Source organism: the organism of the source record quoted next, unplaced genomic scaffold, assembly GCF_019419815.1.
Source record: "Pyrus x bretschneideri cultivar Hongxiangsu unplaced genomic scaffold, Pyrus_bretschneideri_v1 Contig44, whole genome shotgun sequence".
Lineage (NCBI taxonomy): Eukaryota > Viridiplantae > Streptophyta > Magnoliopsida > Rosales > Rosaceae > Pyrus > Pyrus x bretschneideri.
In genome coordinates, this window is record NW_025999768.1 from 1,250,867 (window position 1) to 1,270,354 (window position 19,488).

The window sequence follows — 19,488 nt, forward strand, 5'->3', positions numbered from 1 at the left end:
GGGGCATGATCTTATTATATGTGAGACGCTTGTTTTATGTAATGGTGGGTGTAGGCGACTTTTCTCCTCAAAGTGGTTCATTTTGGTCTGTGGATGGCTTTAGGCTGTCTCAGTTTTCTTGAAGCAGATGAAAATGATCGGTAAACAGACATTTCTGCGGCTGCAGGTTTCCTGATGTATGTTAATATGCTGAAAAATTATATGGATGGAAAGCTAGAAATGAAAATACAGTATATGAAATATCTAGATAAATGAATCAGAACTACTAGTCAAAGATCCAATACAATGGGCTAAGAATAATCTATCGAAAATTCTAGCATACGTACAATAATGTATGACATACATTACAGAATTTACCAGCTGAATGTGAACTCAAAAGTCCAATGGAATTTAAGGGGACGAGAGAGTGCACCGAATATAGTAAGATTTTTAGTATTGGATGGTCTCATACAAATAGTCCCTGAATCCAGTAATTTCACAACTCCAGTCTAACCTTTACAGTAAAAACTACTAACTGTGTGTAGAAGGATCTGTGAAAACCTATAGGCTATAACTTGAAGCTATCAAACCTGTATAAGGGAAGGGAAAAACAGCATTGTTATTATTACCATTTGAGGCTGATGCAGTGAAAAACTATGGTAAGAATGGTAACTTGCCTGGATAAGGAACTAGTCGAGGAACATCAACTAGTCGCTCTATTATCGTAAGGAGCAATATGCGCCATAACATAGAAAATTTCATGCATTAGTTTACTGCTATGGCGCCGGTTAATATCTTCTGATGTTTAACCGTTGGATAAATCCTATTTTTTGTAACACTGCTGCAATTTCAACGAAGTAAATTTTCACACTACTGGCAGAGATTTGGCAATGCTTTGCATTCAGTCAAAAGGAGTTAGGTTGCCAAGATTCTCATGAAGTTGTCACTAATCTTTTGCATCATGGTGGTCCCTGTTGGAAACTTTGTAAAGTGTGACAGCAATAAAATCCTTCACGATGCGATATGTTTGGTTGATCAATTCAAACAAAATGTTTTTTACCTGACTAAATCCGTCTGGCCACTTTATTGACTCAGCATAGTTTCCCATTGGACGAATCTCTTCACGTTCTACATCTTCCGGAACATCAGCAAACTGCAACTTTTGCTCTACTGTCCACTCATCCTGCACAAATTTAGCAACTCAAAATTCGAAGGACGAAAGATTAAGTCAGGCATGTAGATTATTTGGAACTTATGACATCAATAAACAAAACTCAACGCTAAAGGAAGATTTTCGGGGCCTTTCTTCAATAGGTCCTACAAAGAATCCGGTCACTTCTACTTTCCCCATCAATTTAGTGTCTTCAAAGTCTTTGTCACATGTATTTCAATTTTCAACTTCGAATCTAGATTAATTAATCGACTTTATTAAAGTTATGTAATAATTTGATAGCCAGATTAGTCCTTCCTCGTGTTTTAGAACATCGTTATCGCTGATGTGGAATGACAATAACATTGAATTGAAGGGTGAATGTCACGTATTCTGCATATTATCTAGCAGCAATAAGTCTCCTCATACCACACTTTGGGCAGAGCAGGTCATTCCGTCTCATAGTTGCAGGATGAAGAAGAAATTCTTCATCTGAATCCCGTACCTTCACTCGTATAGCCCTGATAGATTTATCATACATCACAGCTGTTGAAACTAATGAAAAAATAACAAACTCAAAAATATGTTCGAACAGTGAGTAAATTTAAGCCTCTAAACTTTTGCGAAACACAATCATCACGACATTTTGATTTGAAATTTTGGAAGTATGATAACCTTCTATTAAGTTTTTGATAGGATACCTTGTTGGCGAATCTTAGCACACTGTTGCACAACACATATTCCGAGACCCTGAAATGTCTTCGAAACTTCACCTAGAGGATCAGCTACCACTTCGGGCGTTCCACTATCTCCGGAAGCAGATAGCTGCCAGACAAATGCTATCAAAATTTAAAATAGGTTCCTGCGCAGGACATATCGAACATCAACGGAAGAGATAGGACTTACAGTTGGTCTAATGGGAAGATCAAACAGATTCGGGATACCGACCTGCTGGACAACCTGCAAACATGTGGATCAAACTATATCAAATACATATGCTTGCATATAAAGTTTTACTGGTAGCGCACAAATTTCCTGCACTGAGATTATTCAGATATTCTATGGAGAAAGACAGTGAATTCTTCAATAGTGAGCTTGCCTGTGAGCCTGATCCTTTACCAAATGGATATAATAGCGTTTCCCATCAGCTTCAAAATGGCTCACATTCTCTACTACAGCAACACACGGCACCTGAATGCTTGAAACGAAAGCACGAACGTTTAGAGAAGAAGGTAGTCGATGAAATCAGCATCAATATATCACTATAAATGAAGAAATAATCCCACCTTCATCCTTTTGAAACGAATTAGAATAGATTATTGGTTACATGGTATCGGGAAGTACTTTGCAGTAATGGATGATTGTGTGACGGAAATGCACACCTTAAGCTTGGAAAACATACGAACTCCTTTTGCAACATCGATAAAAGCTAGCTTTTCAGGGGTGGTAACAATAACGGCAGCGGTTAATGGAACAACCTGAAAACCCAATTTTTTCTGTATCAAAACGTAGAAAACCTTGAAGTAAAAAATATTCACGCAGAATATCCACATAAACATACGTCATAAGATACTAACTACAGAATGATAGTAACTGAGACAAAAAAGCAGGACCTGGCACAAAGTAAGCTGAATATCACCAGTTCCTGGAGGCATGTCAATAACAAGGTAATCCAGCTCTCACCTACCTTGTGAAATAATCGGATTAGATGATGATATGACCAGAACCATACTTAACATTAATGGCAGAGTTTTGTGCCAAAAAGAATTCCATACTACTCACTTGTAGTTAGAAGTTGGTTGACGACCCCAGAAACCATAGGGCCTCGCGTTATAGCGCGCCCTTGCCCGGCAAATCCCAACGACACCAATTTCACTCCCAAGTACTCGGTAGGAATTATGGTTTTCTTCTCTGGGTTCTAGAGGAAGTTTTGGAACTGTCAGAATTGCAGCACCTTACTAATTATGAGAAAATTGTGCTAAATTTGTTTATATTACCATCACTAGTATTCGGTTCTCAGGGGAGACCATTGTCGGTAAACTTGGACCATAGACGTCAGCATCAAATATACCAACTCTAGCACCCATGCCAGCCAAAGTGTATGCCAAGTTTACCGCTACAGTTGATTTTCCCACACCTCCCTGCACACATTTACAAACAGCAAAAAAAAACAGTACAGAATTAGCGGTATAGGGTATACACTAATGGTGGGAACTCCCTGCCAAATGTAGGTTGCCTGTTTCGATTTCATATACATTTTTCTTAAATTACAGGGTTGTAAATATAGCTTTTCCTTTCAAGGAAAACAAATCCTAAGAATCGCGACTTTCTTAGCACTGGAAGCCTGAGGAAAATGGCAACTTTTTTTAATATGAAAGTAAGAATTGAACAGAACCACAAAGAGCAATGCTCCCGAGTATAATACAACTAGAAGAGACAGAATTCAGGCTAAAAGATATGGCTCCAACGGAAGTGTTACAAAATCAAACATGAAGAAATGGTCTGAACCATGAAGAGCGCAAAGGCCACGTACCGGCAACAGAAAAGAACCTGAAAGGAAGTGCAGAGTCTACTTTGCAACCAGAAACTGCTATAATATTTGAAATCGCCTGTAACCCTGACGGAAGTTGCCCGGCATAAATTGGTTTCGCTGGCTGTGCTGACATAGTCACACTGACATTTTTGACCCAAGGAAGAGCGTTCACCACCTCATTTGCCTGTTGTTCAAACTGTAACACAAACGAAGCTTGTTATGTTTGCTGGTTCCTAAAATGCTACTAAAAAAGCATAATAAATTAATTTTTGCCATTGATCATAGAAGATCGAAATAATGGAACTGATGGCAACACTTGCATCTTTCAATGAGATATAATTTATGAAAAGGAAAAGGAAGGAATCAAAAGAAATAATACGCCGAACGTCACATAACACCATTAGTAGGGAATATCAAGTGGAATTATGAATCAAATCTACGATATCAAACATATGAACAACGGTGATTGTGTTAATTACCATGTCCTTTATTGGACATGCTGGTGTAGTGAGCTCTAACCGAAATGAAACCTGAGACAAAAAGGTCAATATGTTTTGGTAAGGACATTATGCTCTATACTTCTGTCACTGAAAAATTTCCCATAGACGCTCCAAAAGACCTCTCCCGAAGCATCATTGATGTCCAGATCTTTCACAAATCCACACGAGACAATGTCCGCCCCAAAGTCTGGATCGATGATCTGAGACAATGCTTTGAGTACATCTTTCTCAGCTTCCGCCTTCAAAATTTCATCAGCACCAACTGCATCTGAACAAAAGGAATTGGAAAACGTAAAATAGATAGAAAGCAATATCATTAGATGAATATACTGATTTTTTTTGAAAAAAAAAAAATCCCAAAATTATTACTCATAAATTCAACTGCTATATATTTCAAAAGATAAATTCCTGTGTAGTGTTTTTCATAAATTTTCTTGCTTTCACTATATATGTCTCTAAAGAGCTCTAAATCTCGAAGTTGAGATTTCACAATAAAACCAACTAGCAACAGGAAGTAGCTGAACCCCTTATATGCGTATGCAAGGTACTTAACTTTCCGATATGGGACAACTCTCGACATCCTCAGAAAATACTAACACATGCCATTTCCATACTAATAAAGTGAATTGTGCAATCTAGTCTAGAGGCACTTATATTTAAGCTGCTTGCTGAGTTTACTGAAAAAGAAGGTAGGGAGAGAAAGTGCTTTTACCTTCCAAAGAAGCAGCTTTAGTAGTAAAGGAGCTCAATACAGAGCCTCTGGGATGAACCCATTTGGACCTTTCATGTCTTTGTTGCTGAAGCGAACAAAATACAACCGTTGATGATTGAAGAGGCTTCTCATACGAAGATATTAATCCCGCAACAAATCACGAAAGCAAAGCAAGGTCAGTGCTCCAACTTGAGCAAAACAAGTAATGTAGACGTGGATTAGGCCAGTTGGTCACGCTAGTGTGTCCGTCCCCTCACAAAAGTTTGAATCCACTCGCGCAAATTAGAGTAGTACATAAAATATCGTCTGTCTTCAACTCATCTGCATCTTCATGTGATTTTACGTTTTGAATGAGAGATATAGCGACGAAGGAACATGAAGAATTTGCATGTTTTTTGTTTTAGAGAGAGAAAGAGATTAAGAAAGTGAGGAGGTGATGAGAGAGAAAGAGGAAGTGATGATGAGTGTCTTCTGTGAGTGAAGTGTGAACCTCATGTTTCAAAAATTTGAGTCATCTGTGTGTCTGTAAATGTAATCTGATTGCCTTGTTTGCTGACTTGGCACCAATCTGGTTCCTAGAACTATAAACGATGTGACGTTTTCAAATGAACTACTACTACATGCCATTTTACATCCGATTCTCCATAATTTATCTACCATCTTTTTAATTTCCCTTCTTTTCTCCGATGCAAGTGATATTAAGAAAGTCGAAAAGTACCGCGGGTGCAAGAGAGATTCTTCACGTGATAAGAGATATGGGCACATGGTTGCACAATCACACATTATATACACATTCTGTAAGAACTAAGATAAAAATATATACGATGCAGTAGATTTTTTTTCTTCCAGGGGAATACTCTTAATAAACCGAGTAAGCCTCTTGCCCACCCTTTTATATCCTTAGTTAAATGATTTTCGTACTCCACGAAAATTAAAATGTTTTATTCTGAAAATTGAGCATCAATTTCATTAAAAATAAATAAAAAATTTCCATTGCCACATCCATTCCCAATTTCCATCTCCCTGTCTTACCTTACTTGCAAGGCAAGAATCAAAAACCACATTAATTTTCCAAATACCACATCATGGAATAAAAAGGTGAAGATAGAATAAAAGAATAAAAATGTAAGAAATTACCACCGAGAAGGAAAATGCTAAATTCATGTAGCCCTCTTTGAATTTTATGAAGGCAATGACAGCAGAAATTATAACTATATCCTCAATGATTAAATTCTACAGCTTCAAATGTAAATACGATAACGTAGGGAACGAAACGCGACCTACGGCCAGAAACCTTGTGCATCTGAGCATCTCCTTCCCACGAAAAATCAGTGTCTTCCAGATCAATGAGCCGGACAAATCTTGTCCGCGGTACGAATTAAATCACTTGTGACAATGACTAAAGAAAAAATGCCTGTACAAAGACTGGCAAAATTAATGAGAGGCTACTTATCTCAGGACAAATATAAATTCAATGTGAAGCGATATCTTATCAGAATGCAAGGCCTTGCCTCGGCCCTCCCTTGTTTAATGCCACAGCTTACTACAGAATCCATTCCGTGGCCTCTTGTTGGATACGATATCTGAAAATGAGTCAACTAACTGTCCTGCCAAGCTACTTGGATCATCGATCATAGTCTGAATAAAGGTATTGACCACCCTACGTTCCTGCTCAGTCGATCTCAAACTAAACCATGTTAGCAATTTCAACCTGAATTCCTGTGTAATGTGACGCTCACATTCCAGCCATCGGATTATTTTCACACAGTACTCAAAGTTCTCGTCCAAGCAATATGAACCATTAGAAATAAGCAATGGTGGCCCATTTATTAGTGTGCTGTCACAATCATAGATCTCTTCGTTTGTGTTTGCTCCCCTCTTCCTGCCAACTTCTACCCGGGAATCAACAGCTGGGACATCTCCATTAAGACCATGAGTCCAGGTCTGCGAATCACCACTACCATGTGATCTTGCCAAACCATTCTTCACTAGGTCATGAGAGGCAGCATCATCATCTGCTTCAACAGCACGCTGCAAAGTGCATCCATTGTCTTCATCTCTGGAGGATTCAAATGGTGGGGTTAGCTCTTCATTTAGATCGGGTACTGAAGCAACATTTAAGTCAAGCCTGTGCAAAACAGAAGGCAATGGTTCTTGTGGCGTTTCAGTTTTTAGTGTGCTGCTTACTCCGCAGCATGTTTCCTTATTGGCACTACAGAACGCCTCAGAGTTGCCTTGCTCTTGACCCCAAGCCATACGAAGTACCTTCCCAAGATCTCTAACTTTAAACTCGGAAGTTGGACCAACTGCTGTTGTAGTTTCAGATTCTCTCTTGCCACTAGAATTTGGTTCGATGATCGGTTTCTCCTTCTTAGGATTCCCGGAAACCGGTGAAATGGGGTTTCTACGAATTATCTCAACACTCTTGGTGAAACACTTGGCCTCTGAGTGGCCCAAGTCACCAGCCTCCGTATAAGATATTATCCTAAACGTATACTCTGTGCAAGGCTGCAGATTGGATATCAAAATCCTTCTCTGAGATCTTGGAAAGATACAAGTAGGCTCTTTTGCGTGCAATTCTTCTCCGTTCTTGTAATACCAGAGCTTGTAGCCCTTAATATTGTCAGATGATGCATTAGACAATTCAATCAATATAATCACAACAGAGGATGATGCCACTTCTTGAAAAAGAAACTTGCAAGCTGCAGGAAGTGAACCCTCTGCAAATGAGGGACAGAAAAAATAAGTAATCATTCAAGTTTTCCATGCATAAACAACGGGAAGTAGAAGGAGAAAATAGACCAAGTGGTACAGTTTCCTACCTCGGCAATTTGGATTCGCATTAGAAACTTTGGCCAGCCATTCATCTGCTTTCTCAATTGCAAGAGAGCAGAGTTTCAGCACGTCACCAGCAATTGATAGTCTACTTACTATCCCTCGTGCCATCTTTGCAGAAACGCCATTTACTGGGCCAACTTCTCTCTCTAGTTTAGACTTTGCTTCCTTCACAATCTCATGTAGTTCTTTAAATCTTGAAGTCCCATCCAGGAGTCTGTAACTCAAGTATATCCTATAACATAGTACGTCAACACGGCGAGCATCCTTTGCCACAATGAGCTGCTTCTTCCAACTTCTGCTAGTATTAATCAAATGACACCAGTAACATCAGCCCAAGGCTAGAAACCTATTAGAAACAATACGGAAGTCTACATGCATTACTCCCTAGTATTTTAACTTATCTATCACAAGCCAATATGAGTTGGAAATGTTTAACCCGATAACCAAAAGGTTTATACAGAACACCAAAATATAAGGACTAGTGGGGCTTGAGAAAGATGACAAATGATAGCCCTTGTCAAATTAAGCATTGCCATTTCAACCTAAACTAACAATAAGAGAGAATTACTTACCCAAGTATCCCAGAAACTTTACCACAAGTAGCGCAACAGTAACTACCATCTAGCTGCATCAATTGCCCAAGATCAACAACTCCTGCCTTTGCATGTTGAAGGGCGCACTCGATGTGACAAGACAACCCACAGGAATCTCCGCCACCAGATTCAGATGTGCACACTAACCAAAGACTAGGGTCCTTGTTGTCATCAAACAAATGACAGATACTGCAAGAGCACCTCCTGCAAAAGGTGTCATCTATGGATAGAACAGCTCTACAAGCAGAGTTTTTACAGATCCATGAGCTTGAAGATCCAAAGTCTGGAGACTGATCAGAAGCTGATGAGAGACGCATAGGATTTTCCCCCTTTCTGGCTTGCTTTTTAGGAAGATTATTTGGACTAGAAGAAGCTTTCTTTGAATCCTGCTTCTTACTTGTCTTTGAAGTCTTCAAAGGTTCAGTCATTTTATTTTTTGATGAATTCAAGTTTTTCTTGTCCTTTTCAAAGCAAGTTCGAAGGAGTTCCTTCTTGGGACCCAATTTCATGAACTCTTGAAGAAGCTCTGGGCTTCGTGAAGCATCGTCTGAATGCCCATTCTTCTCAGGAGTGCTTTGCACACTGGAGGAGAGGCTCTGAACACCAGAAACTGGATAGTGGGAAAAAATGACAAAAGGAAAACGAAATTTAGGCACATATATGATATATCAAAGCAACAATGAACTACAAGTCTACAACACAATAATAAGAATGGGATAAGAGAATGAGGAAAAATGTTAGCAAGAAACTGTAGAAAAAGAAGCTCTCGAGATCGAGTGGTGAAATTCCGTTTTATCCTTCTCATTTCTCTTCACCGCATAAAACATTTTATTTGCAAATTTATCTTTTTGTGGTAACTAGATCTGTGCATTCCAATATCTCAGTCGGTCTTTTGCTTATTTCTGTTTATATCCCCAGCAATATCCAAAACACTACATCTCCTCTTGGGCCTCATTCCTTGTCTTACCTTCCTAATCTATTAACTCAACATACTATCAACAATCCCTCCATCGACGATAATGTAAGTCAAAATATCATCTCACATATTGTAGGAAATGAACATCTACCCCCACTTCACAACAATAGCTCTATGCAATTGTCCGAGAAATCTGACCTGAATCTGTCCTTCCCTAGCGACCCTTAAGCAAGAAATCAAAAATTCAGCTGGTACGTTTCATAGGGTGTCAGATGTACATCACTACATCTGCACAAACATTATTTCTGAATAGGAAAAGTGCAACACTTCAAGATGCAATTCAACATATGTTTAAACAAGAATAACGATTTGCATATAAAAAGGAAGAAGAAACAAAAATAACATCAAAACAACCCAAGTGTCTGGGAATAAAAAGTCACAAATGTAGCAGCGATGAGCGTGTTCAATATCGTTTGGTTATATCCAACATATCACTAGGCTACCATGGATAAAAACGTTCATCCTGAAACCATCATGGATAAAACTTCAGACTTCGCTAAAAGAAATGCACCCGAAAGACAAAGATCGTACCTTTACCAACAAATTTATCTTCTAATTCCATATTATGCAATAGTTGTATGATATCCGACCTCCCTGCAACAATTAATTGGTATAAAAACATGAACAAAACAATTGAAGGGTTGAAGGGTTCATACAAGTTCATCCGTAGGCATAATGTAGCTAGTAGATTAAGCAAAAAAAACCCCGAAAACCGCACCAAACAACACTTGCAGCTAAAACTAGATGCAACAAAAATTTAAAACAAAATTAATTTCCCATTACTTAAAAGAACTAAATGTGCTTTGTAAACAAGCTAGCTACCAACCATGCAACTACAAAATATACTTTCATTGTAATTTTTATAGAAAATTAAAAAATATATAATGCATACATAAAATTGATGTAACAAGCTAACCCAATAAATCTTTGGCATGCACATTGTACGAATTTAAATAAATCAAAGCATTTTAATTTAGAAAAACAACGAAATAATTAGATTAAAATGAATGATATTATAAATAAAGATTAGAAATTTTCAAGCAAACGAAAAATGGCTAACAAGAAAACGCAGAAAACCGAAAGCAGAAATATGGATCTGCGCTTGGAGAGACGTAACAAATCGGAAAAATTCAAGGGAAAATATAGAAGCAAAACGGCAGCGGATTGAGAGACGGACCTGGCGGAGAATGGGGGCGGAACCCTAGGGTTTTTGGCGCTCCCCGGCCGAAGAATTTGCTTTCGCGGAGCAGAGAATCAGGCAGAGAGAGAAAGCGAGGAGAGAGAGACTCCGTTGTTAGCTGATTTTGTGAGAGAAGCAGCTTGTACGAGTTGTTCAAGTTTTGGAGAAGAGGCGCTGGGGGGAAACACGCACGGGATAGTCGCGTGGCGGACGCGGTAGCGGGGTTGGTTCTGCCGCGCAGAAAAAGTACAAGGAGCACTGCGCGGCGATGTGATTGGTCGGTGCGGTAGTATGTGCTTTATAGGCGCGTGAGTGTGCATTATCCATATTGTTTAATTTTCCTTTTAATATTTTATTATTTGGTCATCAGGGCTTGCTGGAAAAAATTGACATTCGAAAAAAAAAAAAAAAAAAAAAAAAACTCTCACTTGTATAATAATATATCAGATAGTTCATTTTTCAACCAAATTAAAAATCTTTTCATAGCTAGGGTTGGCAATTTTTGACACGGATGACTTAAAATTTGTACGAATGTTGCCCTTGATAGGTGAACTATTAGCTACCAATTAAATTTGATTAACATCATTCACATATATTAAATCGTAATAATTTTCTTGTATTTTAGTGAATCGTATAAATTATTGTCTCGATTTGTTTGTTAACCAATTTATGGATTGTCAGGAACACAACGTGGATACATTAATACAAATAAGTACCATGACAATTAGAGGTAGCAATTTTGAACACGACGTTTACTTAAAGGTTTATGCATACAAATCGTAGAAGGTAGGCCTTCTATACCAAATGCATACATTCCTAGTTATTGTATTGATTTATTTGTTGACCAACTTGTTGCTTTATAAAAACACGACACAAATACATTAATACAAATAAGTACTTCGAATACGACTCTATTGCAACTTTTAGCAACAATCGAATCTCAATCGTTGATCAAATTATTTGGTAAAACTCAACTTGTTTCGAAACAGTTGACTGACGAATCATATCAATTTATCAAACCCTAAATTCACACATGACTTTTGAACAGAAGAATCAATCATGATTAATGAAATTAAGTCAATAGTCATGGTTGTTTGAACCAAAATCATAGGATTTACACGTGGCTAAAGAATCTTGAAAGTTCAATGCAAAGAAAAGAAACGGTCAGCCGAAGATACACGTCAAATCGTAGTTTTGGTGTACTTTTTCATTTTTTTTTTTTTATTATTACTTTTGAGTCCTTCTTGTGCTTTTTCGTGTACAGTGTGCAACAGCAGAAGCACTTTTGTGCTGAAATCCCTCAACCGTCCTTGTGGGGGTTATGGGTTGGGTAATCGGTTTGGTGGGAGAGAATCTTTTTTCATGTACATGGAATACAAGTCAGTATTTCTTTTATCGAGAGATGTTCTACATAATTGGCACAAGACTTCTACATTGCATGTACAAGACTTATTTAGAAGTACTTTTAAAACTACTGAAATAGGTTTTTTGCAAAAATGGTTTTGGGTTTCAATCCTTAGCAAAAATGAAAATGAATTTTGAACAAAACTTTAAGTGCTTTTAGAATTCAAAAACATTTTTCTTAAAGCACTTTGAGTTATTTTAAAAGCATTTTCAAATGAGCTCATAATATACGTGGAGTGAAGGTTTTTTTTTTTTTTTTTCAAGTATCTATACACTTATATTATGATATGTAGTTTGCGGGGGCCGTGTTTCAAGTACACGAAAAAAATCTCTATTTGTCATCTATTTCACTGCCCATCTACTTGTATTATATCACAAAGCGTACTGGTTTATGTTCTAAATACACCGAAAACTTTCTTGGTAGGTGGGTGATTTGAGTTGTTGGAGATGACAAGTCTTTATTTTAATTTATTTCATGGTGAGATGGGAGGGTACAATGGACTCAGAATTTCATTGGAAACTTTTGTCTTTCTTTTGTCTATCTGCTTTTGTTGTTCATCAACCCTACAAGTTATGAAATTTTAGACCAAAATGTGGACTTTTTGTTGCCACCCATTGTTTGGTTTCTGAGAAAAGGAAAGAGGGATTGAATTTGTCAAATAAAGGTACCCAAAGACAAAAATGGTTGCTTTTCTAGGTTATTTCTCATATTGAGCGAGATCGATGTGTTCGATCGGGGTCAGTCATACTTTAATAAAAGTGTCCTACGTACAAAATTACAAATAACATGATCAGAGTGGCGTGACCCAAGGTTTTCCCCTATTTCGGTCAAAGCGTCCATGGTCAATTTGCCAATCATGCTTGGATAAGAATTCCAATGGGAACTTTCCTGCCAATGCGATGCGATGAGTAACAGACAACATTGATACAGGTTTTAACTTCACAATGTCTGTCACACATGGGAAAAGAGCGGAAAGGTCACCACCAAAGTTCTCAGCGCATGCCCGGAAGCATCTGCACGGGTAAATGCCGGGTCTCTAGCTACCGGAACCAAGAAACATGATTGACAGTAGGACCAAAATTGAATGGCCGGCAAGATGTATTGTGAGTTGTACATACCAAAACCAATTAATTGCTTTGTTTGTGGCCATGGCTGCAAAGTAGTTGAGAACACACACGGCACAAGTAATCACAGTTGTCAGAACGACAAGGACGATTGCCTTTAAGTGAGAGAGCATGGATGCATTACGCATATTAAACCTCACCAAAAACAGAAGCTACTTATGGATATCACCCACCAAAACTTTTAATAAAGTCACTTGTAATATCTCAAAACACACTTTACACGTAACAAGTACACCGTCATTGTAACGTTCTCAGCCAATAATACTTGATCCCAACCGTGGTTACACCAAACTCCATATTGGTCTCATTTGGTGCGAGAGATGCCTAATAAAGGAGTTCTCTCAACCCAAATGAGAGTTGTAGACGTCACGGTGGTTATAGTGTTCCCATTCCATTTAAGTCTTCATCATTGGAATGATATGAAAATAGTTATTCGTATTTATGACCCCCAAAATACAATTACATCAGTTAAGGGGTTGTTTGGAAGTGTTTTTAAAATGACTACAAACATTCTTAGAGAAAATGATTATGGGTTACAAAAACACTTAAAATTCTTCTTGCAAGAAGCACCAGCTATGAGCTTCTTGTAGGACGCATTTCAAGTACTTTTACAGGATTCATTTGCATTTTTACGGAAGATTGGTTCCAAAAACATTTTCACAAAAAACGTTTTCAACTATTTTGAAAACAATTTCAAACGAGCCCTAAATCATTTTCAATGCGGATGATTTGTTGGAAATTTTGAGTAGAATTTCATTATTCCACATTGATCACTACCAAAATGTTTTCTTACCCCTTATAGAAAGTGATTGGAGTGATAGACCATGAAGAGTAAAATTAGGCTCAACTTTGAGTTGTATTAAATAATTGATAATTAATATATCATTAATAATTAATTAATTATCAAAAGATGCGCCTTTGGCGTTGGGGCTCGGGCTCTAATAATTAAATTCTTTAATTAATTATTTTTAATTTTGAATTTAATTAATTAATTAATTTTTATATCAACATACTCATCTTTTCAAATAAAGTCTGAAGTGATAAAAGAATGCCAGAGAGCAAAGCACCCCTCTGAGAAGATGTCTCCCAATAGACGCATCTCATTCACATACCTGTTGCACACATGCATAAATCTATTATATATACATCTATCTGCATGACATTTAGAACACAAAAAAATAAAATTCTTCTTCTACAATTGCAAACATTAACCACAAAGAAATTCGCTAGAAGCCAAGTTATCCAATGCTATAATTCTGACTTAGATCATTGAATCTTGGTGAAACAGACGTTTGTAAAACTACAAGCACTGAGTAGGGACGAAATTTTTATTTCAAGAACATTGCGGTACGTAAGCCTCGATCTTCAATTTGTCTGTTGAATATTATTTCGTTTTGTCATACTCTGTTAAATTATTTATTTGCATTTATTATTTATTAGTATATATAAATTTATCATTAATTGTTGATATTTATCCAACATGATTAAGCCAGTGAAAAAAGAGGTGGATGATTAAGTACAAGCACTAAGAATCTTATTAAAATACTAATCATGCCCATCCCTCAAACCCACAAGGCAATAAACAGAGGAAAAAGATCATGTCTGAATCTCTGTCCATAAACAAATGATGAGATATTGAAACTAATGTTAAGATAAATTAATTAATATTCCTGGCCATCTTAACACTCCTGATCAAACGAAAGAAAGTTGCAACATTGCACGCTGTGGCATATATACCGTACACATACAAGACAGAAGGATCGCTTATTGCCCTTTTCATTGTTCGGTTCATACAAGTCTTTGTAACTAGTTTAATTTGCTTAAATTAAGTAAGATGTTGAAGCATGGCATGACGACGTGGATTTAATCTCATCAGTGGCTAATCTAACAAAATCTATCATTTGACAAAAGAAAAAAAATAATAATTTGCTTAGATAGCATCGGTCTTCGACTTGAGTCGGCAACCGGGCATCGTCATTCGTCACGACTCGCATATGAGAGGCATCGCAACTAGGGACCTGCAAAGTGGGAATAACGAACAAAAAGAAAGTTTTGACGTCAATTTACTAACAAATATGAAACATGTTAAATGCGGTATTCACAAAAGTTCCACCATTTCTGAGGTCACTTATGTTATTACTCCACAAAGTTGGGAATCTACTACTTTAAATATTTGATCCAATATATTGGTGATGAACTGCTCAATAGGTAAAAAGCAAAGAATCAAAAGGACACCTAAGATCCCTATGGCCTCATCTAATAGAGAGGATTGGCTTGGATAAAACTAATACTATATTTAAGGTATTTTAAATGATGAAATTGATGACAAATTTCTCATTTTCTCCTAGTTGAATGATACTCATGAAGAAAAGATATACCTACTAATCTCCATAAAAATGGTAGGATTAAAAGGGACAACTATTTTTCATGAGTAACCTTCAACTTAAACAAAATAAAAAACTTTTAATATAGTGAATAGTCTTATCCAAGTCAATCATTTCTATCAAACGGAGCCGATCAGTTTTTAAGAAAAAGCAAACGAAACTGATCTGATGCATGTATTTCATATGTCCCAATCAAAGGGTCTTCAACAATTGGCATCTTAGCCGGACGCTGACTTTACGAGCCCAAACCAAGCCAAGATTCTAAAGATCAAATGTTCTTCAATAACAATTAATTCCCCTTTCAGAATTCTTAAGAACAATCCGGTTTAACAAGTATTACCCTTTCAGAACTCTTAGGAACAATCCGATTTCGGGATAGGTTCGGCAACTATTCAAGCTAAAGAGAATATTCAGATTCACAGTGTTTCTGTAAATATTAGCATAGATTCGATTCCTTTAGTTTAAAGCAAGTAAAGTCATCAAAATCTAATAGCTTTCAATTCAACAACCACAAATCAAAAGCACTCCAGCTGATAGCTACACACACCAATTGCAATCCATGCATATATACAAATCAGAAAAATCACAAATTCAAAACCCTAGCTCCCAAATTAACCAATTCCCTTAAAAAAAAAAAAATGAAAACTAATGAAAATGGTTCTAAGACTTTGAATTTTAATAAAAAATCATCCTATAACTTCATTTAATAATAAAGACAGGTTAAGAAAAAAACCAAAACAAAAACAAAACCTAAGAAAAGCGCAAGCAATGCTTCACCACCGCCTCATCATTCTTCATCTCCTCCTCCATCAACTATTATCTCTACAACGTCTCTCTCCCTCCTCTTTCTCTCTCACAATGTAGTACTGCTATTATATATTATATTGATCAATGGCCCTAACGAAATGAGGTAGGTTCCGTAGATTTATAAGGCATGAGTTTCAAAGAGTTGCACAGAAGATTGGCCAGAGGGGAAGGTACCGTTGCAGGTCTGCGTGATTACGATGACTCGTGCCAGCTTGACTCTAGTGGTAATGGCCTTTTGCGTGACCACAAGGTTTCAAAGTTGGCTGCATTTAACTACATATATAATTATTAATTAATCTTCGTCTATAACAATTACATATTGTAAATATTAGATCTGCATGTATGTACATTTGCGTATGGGTTTTCTTCGTTGGTTAATTTTTCCAATGTTGAGCAGCTTGAAATTAAGCCATCAATATCTTTACTTTCCTGGGCTTTAACCTTTAACAAATTTGTAGTTTGATGGATATTTTTGTATTCGAATTATTGATTTGATTTGCGTTATTATTTTATTTTGCAGTGAAAGAAGGTGAGACTGTAGGTGGAGGAGAAGAGGAAGTCGCAGATGTGCAAATAATAGAAAAAAAATAAGGTAATTAGTGTAGAAAGCTCAAAAATTGAAGATATTCAAAGAAAATTAGAAAAAGAAAATGTGTTTGTAAGGTGAGAATGTTCCGAGAAAATGCAAGAAGATGAGAGAGAATAATGATTGTTAAACTTACTAGAGATGTACCATATTCACTTTAAGAAATATTCATTGCAGGCCAACTTGTATTTAGTTTTAGAAATAGTGTCTTGTCTAGTTTCAGGAATGATGTAGTACCCGTGTTCAGTTTCAGAAATAGTGTAGTACTCGCATTTAGCTTTAGAAATAATTAGTGTTCAGTTTTTAGAAATAGTGTAATATCATTTCATTTTAAAAATAGTGTACTACCGTTCAGTTTTAAAAATAATGTGTAGTGGGTCTGATGGACTCGCACGTGTTAGTTTTTATAATACTTTTTTATTATTATATTAAATTTTGTCCTTTTAATTAAAATATAAGTCATTTTCAATAAAATTACAAACAATTTTTTTATTAAAATAAATTTAGCCAAGCTCTTTTTTATTAAAACTCCTGAAAATTGAATTAAATTAAAGATGTCTTTTCATACGAGTCCAAAGTAACTAAAAATTGAATCTATTTCAAAAATCACTAAAAATTAAACCTATTTTCAAAAATAGTCTATAAAATTGGATCTATTTCAAACTTTCTCTAAATTTAAATTGAAACCTGCTAAGAGGAGTGGCGGCCCTCGCAAGCGGGACTCTCATCGAAGTTCTTAGTGGGGTACTTGACGGAGACCGTGCCGATCTCGAACACCAAGTTGTCGCCGCTCGACCGGATTCCGGTGATCGGCTGCCACCGGAACAAGGCCCGGACGCTGATGCCATTGATCTTGGTGATTTTGCCCACGACGATCTTTCCGGTGATTTTCTTCGAGTAGGTGGCCACGTTGTCGGAAGGGAGGGTGACCTTGCACGCGCCGCCGAGTTCGACGATGAAGTCGCCGGTGGTGCGGTTGATGGTGTAGTTCTTGACGGCGCTGGGGAGGAGGCCGATTGGGAAGCCGTAGTTGGTGAGGTCGGTGTGGGCCGGAGATGGGCTCGGTTTTGGGTTCGGGATGTTCGGGTCAGCGGTTAGGGGGGAGATGAGGAGGAGGAGGAGGAGGAAGAGGAGAGAGAAGACGACGAGAGATTTTGCCATTGTTTTCTTTAGTTTTAGAGATATTTTTCAGAAGTGAGAAGAAAGAACTCGGAAATATTCTTTTATCTTCCAACAGACTTGGACCTCTCCGCCAACAGTTCATTGTTATAATCTATTGGATGGTCTCTGTCCTTTCCTTCCTGGCCGGCGGTATGTCTGTTTCTTCACGTCCAGTGCCAGCAGCAGCATGTACTGATATACGAATTCAACTTTCAGGGCGCGAAGCAGATGTTATCTGACAAAACGCAAATGTTATCTCAAATAAGCAGTGTTGATGAAGGTATCAGTCTGATAAAACAAAAATTTTGACGTAGAAGGGTACTTGTCATCATTGATAGTATAGATGGAGTGGAACAAATCAATGCAATAGCAGGAAATCATGATTGGTTTGATCCAGGAAGTAGAATTATTATAACGACACGATATGTACATTTACTAACGCCACTTGACAAGACATATATTTGGCTCAGAAATTGATTAAAGGAGAAGCTCTGGAGCTCTTTAGTTGGCATGCATTTGGAAATAGTTGGTCTAATGACGGATATCTTCAACTCTTAAAATGGTTGTTTCTTACTATGGAAGTTTGTCACCAGTACTTGAAGTTTTAGGCTCTTTTTTGTTTAAAAGAACCATAGCAGAGTAGAAAAGTGAATTGAAGAAATTGAAAAGAACTCCTGTTGAAAAAAATAATAAAACCAGTAAAATAACTAGATGACACACAGAAGGCTATAATCCAATAAAGAAACAAGATATATGTCACAAAAGTGTATATGGTTAGTGATTTTTTTGCAACAATAGGAATCGGTGTCCTTCGTGAGCGATGTCTTGTAACTGTTGAACACAACAAGTTGATCAATATGCATGATTTGCTTAGAGAAATGACCAGAGTAATCATTTCTGAAAAATTTCCTAATCATGCGGAAAGATGTAGTAGGTTTTGGAACATTCATGAGGTCACCGATGTATTGCGAAATAAGTACATTTTCCGATAAAATTTTGGATTAATGCAGTATATGTCTATTATACGTCATTAAACAACATTCATGTGTATATTTAGTTGTAAAATGAAAGCTCAATTAAGCAAAATCACGTTATCATATGCAAACAAAATCCTTTTCTTACTCAATATAACCTTTTGTTAACAGGGAGCTAAAGAAGTTGAAGGAGTTGCTCTATATCAAAGCATCTAACAGGCTGGTTTCAGTACAGTACGTAGCATTTGCCAATATGAAGAAACTGAGGTTGTTTTAGCTCAGCTACGTACAGCTCAATGGAAAATACAAACATCTTCCCAAAGAGTTAAGTATGGTTGTGCTGGAATGGATGCCGTTTGAAGTCCATACCAGATGACTTATTTAATCAACTAAGACTAGTTGTTTTGGAGATGTAGGGTAGCCAACTGGTACAGGTTTTGCGATGGGTTCCAAGGTACAATCAATCACACATGATGATGTTCTGTTTCTATTTATTTTTGGATTTCCTTCTCGATCTTACTTTTGGGTACTAATTTCAATTTTCATTTGGTTTGTGAAGCAGTCCCTTGAGAAGTTGAAAATAATC

General features: G+C 37.1%; 2 protein-coding genes, 1 long non-coding RNA gene and 1 pseudogene across 5 annotated transcripts; all 4 read right to left on the minus strand.

Annotated features, from left to right (window-relative positions):
- Positions 1 to 1,171: 1,171 nt before the first annotated feature.
- On the minus strand, positions 1,172 to 5,031 carry LOC103929453 (annotated as a pseudogene).
- Positions 5,032 to 6,021: 990 nt separating this feature from the next.
- On the minus strand, positions 6,022 to 10,719 carry LOC103929404 (VIN3-like protein 1). 3 transcript variants are annotated; one of them, XM_048567280.1, is made up of 6 exons: positions 10,459 to 10,718; positions 9,813 to 9,875; positions 9,420 to 9,509; positions 8,285 to 8,915; positions 7,697 to 8,007; positions 6,022 to 7,594 (listed from the first exon to the last, which is right to left on the minus strand). In XM_048567280.1, exons 4-6 carry the CDS (start codon positions 8,812 to 8,814, stop codon positions 6,402 to 6,404), a joined length of 2,034 nt encoding a protein of 677 aa, XP_048423237.1. In that variant the 5' UTR covers positions 8,815 to 8,915; positions 9,420 to 9,509; positions 9,813 to 9,875; positions 10,459 to 10,718; the 3' UTR covers positions 6,022 to 6,401. The 3 variants fall into 3 exon arrangements, with proteins under 3 accessions (XP_048423237.1, XP_048423236.1, XP_009336868.2); XM_048567279.1 differs by having other exon boundaries at positions 9,420 to 9,526; XM_009338593.3 differs by lacking the exon at positions 9,420 to 9,509 and having other exon boundaries at positions 10,459 to 10,719.
- A 3,918-nt stretch (positions 10,720 to 14,637) lies between these two features.
- On the minus strand, positions 14,638 to 16,473 carry LOC125469738. Its single transcript, XR_007251953.1, has 2 exons — positions 16,125 to 16,473; positions 14,638 to 15,008 (listed from the first exon to the last, which is right to left on the minus strand). It is a non-coding gene; the product is annotated as an uncharacterized LOC125469738 (long non-coding RNA).
- A 980-nt stretch (positions 16,474 to 17,453) lies between these two features.
- Positions 17,454 to 18,640, minus strand: LOC103929405. Its single transcript, XM_009338596.3, has one exon. It carries the CDS (start codon positions 17,926 to 17,928, stop codon positions 17,458 to 17,460), a length of 471 nt encoding a protein of 156 aa, XP_009336871.2. The 5' UTR covers positions 17,929 to 18,640; the 3' UTR covers positions 17,454 to 17,457.
- Between the last annotated feature and the right edge of the window lie 848 nt (positions 18,641 to 19,488).